Source organism: Thermobia domestica, chromosome 9, assembly GCF_964235325.1.
Source record: "Thermobia domestica chromosome 9, izTheDome1.hap1.1, whole genome shotgun sequence".
NCBI classification, from domain to species: Eukaryota; Metazoa; Arthropoda; class Insecta; order Zygentoma; family Lepismatidae; genus Thermobia; species Thermobia domestica.
The window spans coordinates 55675026-55687259 of record NC_137462.1 but is presented as its reverse complement, the minus strand read 5'-3'; the positions used below and the strand labels follow the sequence as shown (position 1 = coordinate 55687259).

The following is a 12234-nucleotide window of genomic DNA, read 5'->3' as shown; positions in this document are numbered from 1 at the left end:
GTTACGAAATTTCTAAAATTTTTGGAGCACTGACACGGCCACCGTCTAACCACACTAGTACATTAGAATTAACTGCGTCTTCCCTCTCTCGGAACCAGGCCTTGATAAACGCGTTTTCAATATCATATACTCGACTATAAACTAAGACAATTTTATAACAATTATATCGCAGTACAGGAACCTAGCCGCCTAAACCGTAATTTTATATATTAAATTTAATTTTCTAATTACTGAAAATAACGTATAGCATAAAATTGAGAACTCACCTATTCTCTCCTTGTCGATGTTTACTTGTTGCCGGAGCAACAAGAAATTTCATCAACCTTTTAGACGCCATTTTACAAAAACCAGCATTACGTATGCACCAAATAGCGATTCAAACGCCCTCTTGCTGTAATAGCAAGAACTACCCCTCTACTATTAACAAAAGAATGGCACATACTGCAACGAAGCGGAAGTTGTAGGTTTATAAGCAAGGTAATATAAATTTTAAATAATTAGGTTTAATTAGATATTAAGCTCGTTTTAAGAATATCGTATACGATAGGAATAAAAACTCTTACGCATCATGCCGTAACTTAAACTAAATCTATAGTAACCGACTTGAGAGAAATATTCGCTTTTGGATTAAAATTTTGGTATGTGTTTCATATCATAAATTAGGTTGAATAGATATATCTCATCTGTACCAATATTACGGACATGCCTCCATACCAGCAACAAAGAAAACAAATTATAATTACCAAACAATATGACAACATAAAACGAGAATAATAGAACAACATGACTGGTACAGTAGCACTATACGGGGGCCAACTTTATCATCAACAGCACCAATGTAAACAACCGGTTAAACGGGTTGTTACAAATTGATTTACCTTAACAAGAACTTCTAGTACAGCAGTTACCCTATAAGTCTTAATAGACGAATTGTTCATAATTGCAGGATTGAAGTAGCTGGCACCTCTAACACACTTGAAAGCAAGAGGGCTTTTGACAAAAATCTTCTTGTATATATCAACAAGGAATTTTCTGCAGTCTCCACGGAACTGAAGAACTTTCCCATCTTTTATTACCTTACCTTTTAAAGCTGCTGAGGATGTAAATCCAATGTCAACAGCACGGAAGGTCTTCAGGTTTACTGTATTCTTCAAATTGAGAGAAGTTTCTTACTAGTATTTGCCGACTCCAAAATCTGATTCTCTATAATTATTCCCAACACGTGTCGAAGCATAGTACTCAGATCAGTGAACATAAAAGGAGAAGAGGATCATTACTCTGATATTTGGGGAGATACTGTTCTAGTTCAAGAGAAATAGAACGCATGAATGCCAACTGTGCTGTGAGCACGTCATTTCTTACAAAACTTTTTATGCTTACAAAGTTTTCTAATGTTTTTTTTTTTTTTTTCTTTCTTCATCAACATACCTATTTTATGTTGATGAAGAAAGGACCCTATTTTAAAAACGTTTGCCAATTCTTTTTGGAAATATGTCCATATGTAACTAGGTATCCAAGTTTATCTTGAACTTTTTCGCAATTTCGCTGTCGGGAAACATCACTTTAAAAACATCACTACAAATGCCAAAACTTCTACCAGAAGAATGGGTAACTTGATTAACAGCCCAATATTTTTGCAGTAATAACTTCATCTTTGATAATAAAATTATTAAGACTACTTGTAATACAAGTACAAGTAGTGATTTCATAATACAAGTACTGAATGTTGTGGTCTTGTTATCAATAAAACAAGTATGTGCGTTATTTACAACTGAAGTTCGCACTTCACAAAGTTCAGCTTTCACTGGAACAGAGCTTGTAATTGATGGAACAGCATTCACAAAAACAGTTTGTAGTTTCTTCCTTGGCAAATACCATATGAAACAGTATTTTTTGCTCGAACTTGAAGAATTTACTCTTTCAATATGCTTTTTGCCTTTGGCATGAGATCGAACTGAAGACACTCTCGTGTTGCTAATATCAAAACTGTTCAAACAAAAGAGCAATACCCTTTATACTTATCATTTTCCAACCTCTGAAGAAAATTCAAATCTGAATTTATTGTTCAGTCCCATCGCTCAGTTTTTAAATAAGTCTCTCCTCTTATTTTCCTCATTCTCTCTCAAAAGATATGTGCAACGGTAATAATCACACAAATAAATAATAATATATGTATTATATATATAATATACTCAGGGCTGCAAACTAGCTGTCGGGTAAAATTTACTGACTTAATACCGGACATTACTGACATCAAATCCTCATTTAAAATATGAAGTAGGCTATAATATATCAAATAATTAATTGGTTTTAAAATTAGCTACCTTCTCCCCACCGAGCAGCTGTGAAAACTGAAACTCTATCTGAAACCTTCAACAAACACTTCGTTGACTTCACAAAATATTTCTTCAAAAATCAATAATTAATGCGACCTGCAACAAAAAATTTCAAATGAAATTAAAGAAGAGTGGTGCTGTTATGTGTATGTAGCTGCCTATGAAAGAGCTGAAATCTTTACATAAGCAATATGCCACATCCATACAAAGCATTAAAACTGGCTCTCAGTTTCCCATCATTGGGCATACTTTTACTGACTTTACTGACTAGTTTGCAGCCCTGTATACTGTGCTTGAAGCATTGCATATAATACAAAGTATTCATTATTATTATACGTGAAGTATTGGGGGAAACGAGGAAAAAAGCAGAATTAGTAGAAAAGGAGAAGTTGGTGACTATCTGCAACCCCAAGACATGTGGCGTCACGTCTTAACGCCGGAACATTGGGGAAAATCACAGTTTATTATTTCAGCAACTGTACTGTATTACATAAGTATTGTTGTTCTATAAAATCACTTTTTTCATGACCTGAAACTCAAATTCACGACTTTAAGCATCCTTTAACAGACAACTCCAATTCATGACTTTCAGGCCCGTAGACACCCTGCTCGGAGGGCTGATACAGTGAGCCAAGAGCATTATTTGTATTATCTAAATGTATTATTAAGTTATATTTGCGTAAATAATTGTAATTATTCTATTCTAGTTTTAATGCAACGACTGTTATTACCCTTGACTTTTGGAGTTCAAAAATCCAGGGTAGATTATAAAGAATATTTGTGTATTTCATGACTTTTCCAGTATGTAGATCAAAGTTCCAGTATTATTTCCAGTATCAAAATTAAAATCCAGTATAATCCAAGTATTTCCAGTATCAGTATCCCTGGTTTATAATTTATCTAAATGATTTGTACAATTTGAAAATCGATGGCTATATTCAATTACTTGCGGATGATACCACAATAACTATTATGGGTAAAAAATGAGAAAAAACTTATACTAAACCGAAAATAACATTAAATAAGGTAAATCAATAGTTTGAACAAAATTATTTGGTTTCAAATTTAACAAGAATGATTGGCCAACCTCAAAACTTTGTTTTTAAGATATTATAATTGCGTTAATATTATACATTGTTACTGTAATGCAATTAATGAAGTTACGAATCAGAATTATTTAGCTGTAAAAATTGACGAACATTGAAAGTAGACATCGATTATTCAACATGTAACAAAAGAATTTAAGAAAATTAGTGTATAAATCTGTACGATTAAGAGGCTGTTTAAAATTAAAGGTTTTACGTATGGTGTATTACTAAGGCTGCCAGACATCCCGATTTAGCCAGGACAGTCCTTTCTTTTTAACTCGTGTCCCGACTTTTTTAAAGACTGCAAACAAAGGAATAACTGTCATCGCAATTAATTCATCCTTTTTATTGGAAGCCTCGCGCTGTGAACGAGCTACTTTTTTTTTTCTCTGTGTTTTATCATTTACCCGTGCTGTGATATGTAGGACAATTATCGGGATCTTACAATTGCCGAGTTATTTGACGTGTCAGTAATGGTAGAAAACGAAAGTGTGTTTTTAACGATGTCCTCCAGAAAAAAATATCCATTTCTGAAGAGAACTATTTCTGATACTGACGTACCCTCTAACAGATGTTCTTCACATTCAATATTATTCATGGCGGATGGTTAGACATTAAACATCATGTGAACAGTATAAAGCACAAAAATGTTTGTGATAGTGTCCTACTCTTCCCTGACAGCGTTTTTTGGAAGTGAGAGTTTCGGTGAAAAGGAGTTCAAATTAGCTGCTACAAAAGGGACGTTCGCGTACCACATCATAGGTTCGATCCAGCTACCAGTCACTCAAGTTGTTCATGTCCCACTAAGCAAATATCGGAATGGTACTGTCAAATTAGGCTCTACCCGAAAGTTTAATTGAATATGTTTTATAGCCTTTAGGTGTGTATGACTCAGGCCGGAACAGGGCAAGTGGAAAGGACCTTAAAGATTAATTAAACTCTTTTTGTGCGAAGAGGAGAGGAAGATAACCTAAGAAAGGGACATGAATTATTTGCAACATTTGAAGAATCAAGGAATGAAATTAAGATTTATAATTATAACAGTGCAAAATAACAATTTAGCCATTTTACTTCTTCTCTACTCTCCCTCTACTATGTGTCGTTATAAATGGTACTTATCGTGTATAATGAGTGTTAAAAACTAAAATAAAAAAACGAAAGATACGGAGGGACAAATCCCACAAAAATTTTATGGCGATTGAGTCCAAAATACTCCCAGATAATAAAAAAATATAAAATTTGTAAAGGTCAATAAATAGCGACCAATATAGACTTGTTTTCTTTTCATCAGTCTTGATTTCATGCTGTAAAAATGTGATAGCTTTATGTGTTACGCTCTTATTCAGAATACTCTACAAGCAGGGGCGCCGGAACCGGGGGGGCAAGGGGGGCAGTTGCCCCTCCTGAAATTTTCAAAGGGGGCAAGATACCCTTTTTGCCCCCTCACTTTCAGACTGTAGAAACATCACACAACACTGATTATATGAACTAAATTTTGCTTTTTATAGTAATGTGAAAAAAAATTATATATTCCAGATTCATCTTTCTCTTTGAAACAAGACACTGGGCGCTTTTTCTGCCCCCATGTTAGACAGAAAGAGTTAGGAAAAGAATTGAAAATTCTCTTTATTTCCATTGGTGTACATTCTCAAAACACTGTAAATTATTTTAAAATTTTTGTTTAAGTAATCGTAAGTCTGCAATATGAAACGAGTCGTGGAGCGAAATTTTAAAGTTTGAAAAATATAACAGTTTAAATGAGTAACAGGTCATTTAGGAACTAAATACATTTTCCATAAAGTTAAATTAATGTTCTTACAAACAATATGCAGAGTGCAATAAGATTTATAGTGAGGAGGAAAAATGTATAAGGTAGGATTAATAATTCAGAGCATATGAAAAATGCGAACTCTATTGTCGTTCCGTTTGTTTAATCCTTTCACTACCATTTTTTTCGGAGTGAAAAACATTAATATATGGCTATTTTAAGTTGTTTTCAAACGTATAAATATATATAAAAAAACATTTTCCACCGTTTCGTTTTTCGATGTGTGAAGGGTGGCACATTATGTATCCCTCTGATATTTTTACGTGGGACCTTTATGTCCCAGTGGTATTGACATGAATGATCATCTTGTATTTTCAATTATGAAATGTGTATTGTCAGAAAAACAATTGGGTCGTATTTATGATTACAAATATTTTACATTTCGGAATCCTTTTCCAAATTACAGTACATGCAACTACTGCTTTATCACTAGTACATTGTTCCTCACTTTCATCTGTTCTATTATCACTTTCATTGTTCACGTTCACTTCCAGTACTGTCTATTGGATAATATTAATAAGAATTCTGCGAACCATTAGCGGGCTTCTCTTTACCAGGGGAACATCGATTCATAGCAATAAAATGTGGTAAATTACAAGGGTTCTCTGAGAATGTATCGTGGGACACATATATCCCAGTGGTAGTGAAAGGGTTCAGATATGAGTGCAGAAACAGAACCTCTATTTCAGCTCTCCTTTCAGACCAAGTTTGTAAACAAGAATAAGAAAGACAGTCACTGCTTATAATAACTAGTAGTGTGAGATATTTAGCTCGCAGTGGTCGAGCAATCAGTGGACATTTGCATAGTACGGGTAATTTGATGTCACTCCTGGATGAAAGAAAAATGGATGTGCCTGTTCTCAACCAATGGATTAATCGACAGGATAACTGGCTTAGTGCTGATTGAAAGAATTTTAAAGATTATGGGACATGCAATATAGAGAGACTTGGTAGCAGAAGTTAAAGAGTCTGCATTTTATGCAATCATAGCCGACTCCACGACTGATATTTCAAAGAAAGAACAGTTGTATCTGTGTGCGCTGTATTGATTCTGATTCATGAAACCCAACAAAATATTTATGGAAATGATCACCCCACATGGCACAAAATAGGAAACAGAATTTACGATCCAAGATATTCTAACGAACCCTAACCCGAATGCAGAAAATATACGCGAACAGTGTCATGATGGTGCAGCTATCATGTCAGGACGAGTGAGTGGTGTGCAGAAGATAACTTCGACTCAACATCCGAAAGCTGTATACATTCAGTGCAGTAATCATGCATTAGATCTTCCATTGCAAGAAGTAGCACGAAAATGCGAACCTTTGTGTGACGTGCGGGCCATAGTGAAAGACGTTTGAAACATCAACCTGGATTCTTCAAAACGATAGACAATATAAGCACGCCGACATTGTTCTTGAACCCTGTAAAACTATCAACAAAAGTAATCCTAAACATTTATTGCCTGTTTGTCCTACTCGCTGGTGTGTTAGGTGAAAATCTCTAATCAGATTTCAATCTACTACAAACGAATTCAAATCACGTTCGAAAAGAATCATCAGTAATACAAGTGGTCCAAACGATGATCAAAAAATAATTCTAAAAGGACATTTGAAAAGAATGAATAAATTCATAATGATATTTTTTCTGATAGTCAGTATACGTGCTTTTGTACCTTGTGGACAACTGGCGAAAGTGCTTCAAAATTCTGAAGCTTCTGCTTCTGGAGCTAAAAGAGCAGCAACACTCTGAGAAACCTACGAACGGACAGTGCATTTGAAAACATCTATAAGGAAGCAAAGGAAAATGCAGACATATTACACTTAAAATTGCCCACTTCATCAAGATCAAAGAGAATACCAATTAGGTTGGAGGAGACTGATAATCCTTCTATAGCAGCTACCCTAGAACCTGTATCACATCTTCGAAAAATGTACTTCGAAATCATTGACTCTTTGTTGAATGAAGTGCAGTGTCGTTTCAGTCAGCCACATCAATCAGGTGGGCCTCTCTCAAGAGAATATTTGAAGCAGGTATTGGGAGTTCACTTGACGGATTTTAACGTGGATAGATTATGAGCTCAGCTCAGGCTGCTTCCACCCACTTTGATGACGACTGAGTCGCTGATGATCATCAGAATATTAAAAACTATTAGTGCTGAAACCCCACTGTTCGCAGTCTTCTCGACCAAGCTGTTCGTCTAGGGACTTTCGTTCTCACTATGCCAGCTTCTTGAGCATTTGCGAAAGATCATTAAGCTATTTGCGTACAGGGGCGTCATTTAGGGGAGGCAGGGAGGGGTATTTCCCCCCTCCTGAGTGAGATTTATATAGATTTTATCAATATAATAGTAGTAAGTCAATGAAAAACGCGAAATTTTTCATATATCAAGGGGTCTTGCCCCCCCCCCAAGCCAAATCTGAAATGATGCTACTGTTTGCGTAGTCTAAAGACATATTTGAGGACGTCCATGACGCAGGAAAGATTGGCTCATCTGCTGTTGTTGCATATGTGTAGCGACCAGATTTAAACACCATTGCAAGAGAATTCATATCAAAGACAAGCGCCCTATTGGTCAATTTTGAAAAGAAATAAATGTAGAATTACGTAAGTGAAAATATTATGCGTATTATAACCAATTATTTAAATTACAAAATAGCACTTAAAATTCAATATAAACTTGAATTATTTCTTATTAATTGTGTCGTACTTTATTAGTGTGAAGTGAAGTGAATATAATGAGATTAGGAAGAGAGGTGAATGTAATAACAAACTGGATATACTGAAGTAAGTGCAGTAAAAATTACAAATAACTCTGGATAATTAGTGTAACTGAATTTTCTATATAAATTTTATGAAGTGTTTAGTGAAAATTCCATTTTTCCATTTCTGGTACGAAGTCAAGTAGGTAGAAAAAATATTTTTTCTTATTTTTTACTTAATTATGTAGCCTGTTTTATAATGTACAAGTTACTTTCTACTACAAAGTGCTACAAAGTTTGTAGTTCTAAATAGCAATTTCTAATATTACAGTGTACTGCAACACCAGAAATGGATTTTTAAAAATATAATTTTAATTTCCTCATTTCCAAGTGATTTAAGTAGCTTTAAGATTATGTAATAGTGTCCGTGTGGCCATGTCCAATACAGTTAAAAATATGTACCAGTATATAAAATAGTAAAATTTGTACTTACAAACAGTCATTGTGAGCAGTACAAATTTTACAATTTTATGTTTTTAATTTTGATTTCAGTGGTTGAAAATTTCTGCACCAGACCAAAATCCAGCACCAAACTGACACGGGATTAATTAATCTAAAGATGTAAACTAAGATGCCTCTAATAGATGGAAATTTCACTCTCACGAAACTGTTTACAGCTTCATTATATTATTATTATTATTATTATTATTATTATTATTATTATTATTATTATTATTATTATTATTATTATTATTATTATTATTAACCAATCAAATCAAATTATTGTTACATTACAAACATATATTCGTATTATCTTACCTATGTTACATTCCCGTGTCTATTTTCTAGACAGCAGTTTGCCCCCCCAGCTGAAAAATACTTCCGACGCCACTGTCTACAAGTCTACAATATTGTATCTTAAGTTGGGACATGCCTATGAAACGCATATGAAACCATTACAAATTCAGCAAAATAATATAATAAGAATTTGTTTAAATAAAAATAAAGAAAACAAATTGGAAGACCTATAAAGGATGTTTCAAAACAACACCGACAACGTTTGGGAGGTGATTCCTGACACCAAGATAAGACAAGTATAAACGAACCTGCGTGCACAAATGCTTCCTTTCGGAGTTATATGCTGCCGATAACATGAAAAAATGAACTTTAAAGGTCTAGCTCCAAAACTATAGGAGTTACCGTAGTCGGTTCAAGACTCCACTTAGGAACTAATAAGTGCGCCCGCAATCCTAAGGTACTCACACAACAATTTTTATAGAGGGAGTTTGGCTACAGGCAAATAATTTGCAGTACTCACCAACTACCTCCATAAAAATTGATGCGCAAGAAACGCAGGATTCTGAAACTTGGATATTTGGATAGGGCACATGCTAGTTCCTAAGTTATGTCGACCCGACTACGTTAGTCCCATAGTTTTGGAGCTATGGACCTTTAAAGTTCATTTTTTAATGTTTTCGGCAGCATATAACTCCGAAAGGAAGCATTTGTGCACCAATGTTGGTCTATACTTTTTGTCTTATCTTAGTGTCATGAATCACCTCGCAAACGTTGTCGGTGTTGTTTTGAAACACTCTGTATACAGAATTTACAGTTTTAACCGTTGAAAAATTATATGCAAAAACTATACTTTTATACGTAGAAAAATATGAAAAACAGTGGAATAAAATAACATACTGATATGGAAAGAGAAAAATAACTCCAAAAAAATCTGAAACAGTAAGAGTAAACAAAACAATATCACAAAACCTAATTCTTTTTTTGCTCCAAAACTTTGTAATAATACTACAAACGAAATTAAAGAAACAATATGTATAGATTCAAAAAAAAAAAAAAAAAAAGTCAAAAAGAAAAAACATTCCTAAATGGAAATAAGGCGTTAAAAAGCATAGTGTTTAAGAAAATATTTGGTTAAAAAGATTCATTCAAAGAGTTTAGAGTGTCAATCACTGAGGTATTTTAATTAGGACAATATTCGACTAAAATATCATCTAAGAGAACTTAGTGGACTGAAGATCACGCACAACCGAAAGCTTCTGTGCAGAACCAACTACTGTAATTATAAATATAGGAAATATTTGCATCATAAATTGTGTACGTTTATGTGTTATGTGCTAGTAAAAACAGAAATATATGGACTAGGTAAATATTTTAAAAGGAGAATTTCTGCCAAGATCTGGAAATGAACCTCCTGGATTATTCACAGTCTCATAATTGTTAAAGTTGAATACCTATAGGTTTATGTATCAAGGAAGTGATTCCTGTCAAGGCCTGGAAACGGGCCTCCTGAAATTTCGATGTCTATCGACCAAAGACTGACAGGTTACCAATTTAAATCGTGTATCTACCAAATTTATACGCAGACATCTACGCATGATCTTGTGTTATATTAATACATTGTTAGAGAATGTTTATATAAAAACATAATAAATAAATAAAAATTAATTAATTAATTAATATTGGTATAATACTTTTAGATTCACAGCAAAGATATTACTTACTGGTCTGATGTAAATTAACATTCTAAAACGCAGAAATATTAACATTTGTGCAATATTGATCCTGTCCAGAAAAGAAAAGGCATTTTTCAGAACACGGTCACTGCAAGTTCTCAGCAGATGGTGTTTGCATTTAGAGCTATAGCCAGATTGAAGTTTACAGAACATCATTTCGAACACCCCAAAAAACTCTTACCATGTATGTTAGTGTTAGGACTGATTGGATTGAAATTTAATGTCCCTTTCAGCAGCGGGGGTTTACGAGACGTGGTCATACAACTTAAAATAGAATCCGAACTAGCGTCTCCCGTGTCAAACACTCCAATACTTTAAAGAATAAGTTTTCATTTTGAGACCAAGACGATTAATCGTTAGCGAGCAGTGAGGCAAGGCATAAGGATGAAAACTTTAGTAAGTTCAGGCCTGAAAATACACAATTCGTAAGTAAAGGTCATAAAATTTTTACTCACGGCTGACTTGTCGGAATTACATATTTCTCCTGGAAACATGTGAGGAGTCGCGTACAACTAATGTAGTATTCGTTGTTTGACGCTAATAAAGATGATGTAATCGCGCATTTTAATGATGATATAATAAGTAATTTCCAGCTTTTATCTTGTGAAATTTTATTTTATAATTTTGGTCTGTTGGAAATTTTGGAATAGACAAAAGAAGTCTTCAGAAAGTCAGCCTAATAAGCAAACACGAAATACATTGCTCTCCTATTGAAATTATACTAACATTTGAAAAAGAATTGAAGGCATGAAAATGACAACCAGATAAAGACCAAAATGCTAATTTTACAAGAGACGTAGAAAACAAAACCAGATAAAAATATTAACTCAGTGAGAGTGATAACAAGGTAAAGACCAAAGAATACTTACGTATATCCAATATAATTGCTACAACATGGTTGGAATTAAGTGGAACCCTTAACTGTACAATATACTTGTAGTTAACAATAAAAAGATCTTTATTTTTTATTATTACGGATCATTATTACAGAAATACAAAAATGCAAATGGAGATATCTGTTTTTCACACTCACTGAAAATGTCTGCTACTTGTTCATATCTGTATCAGTTTCACTCGTGTTATTTTACATTTCTACACAGTGAAGATTGGCATACCATCCTTTATAAATGTCTGGAACATATTTGGAACACAATTTGCGCTAATTGGAAGTGAGTTGAAGTAAGCTCGAGGTGCATTGCTCAGGTTTACTTCACTAATGTCTGCAATCTTCTTGACTCCGATAAAACAATCATATTATATTTCCGGAGAGTGTCCGTGGGATACGCAAATGTTTTTGCCTTCATACTGGAAAACCTTGTAAGTAGAGATTTTGAACGCCTTGTCCGCATTCCTTATGTTCCTAACGAACCAAGGTGACAAGAAATTATGAAAGTCCTTGACCATGTTTTGCTGAACTTTTATGACGCGAAACTTTTTGGATGCTATCTGAACAAGTAAATACCATTCCTCCGGTATATATACATACTCTTTTTGAAGTCTGAGTTTTTCAATCTGTGTAAACTGTCTGTCACATGGGAGAAACGAGTGTCCCCGTTCTGGATAGTGATGAACAATATATTCAAATTTCTTAATAGTAGCAAGTAAGGACAAATACTGGACAAGAGTTAAGTTTTTCTTTTGTCCTCCACAGTTGTCTGTAAAAATGTACAGAGTTTTTACACTAAGGTCCACGAAATTTTCAATGTAATGATTAAGGAAAGACATAGTTTAATTTGCTCTCTTTTT

The 12234-nt window shown here is 34.0% G+C and overlaps 1 protein-coding gene across 1 annotated transcript in view; it reads right to left on the bottom strand.

The window, feature by feature from the left end:
- LOC145694664 (uncharacterized) overlaps positions 1 to 12234 on the bottom strand; it is a 47187-nt gene that overhangs the window by 22578 nt on the left and 12375 nt on the right. The window contains exon 2 of the mRNA XM_081771136.1: positions 267 to 2432. Within this exon, the coding sequence (XP_081627262.1) occupies positions 267 to 337 (71 nt within the window). The 5' untranslated portion in view covers positions 338 to 2432. The remainder of the gene's footprint in view (positions 1 to 266; positions 2433 to 12234) is intronic.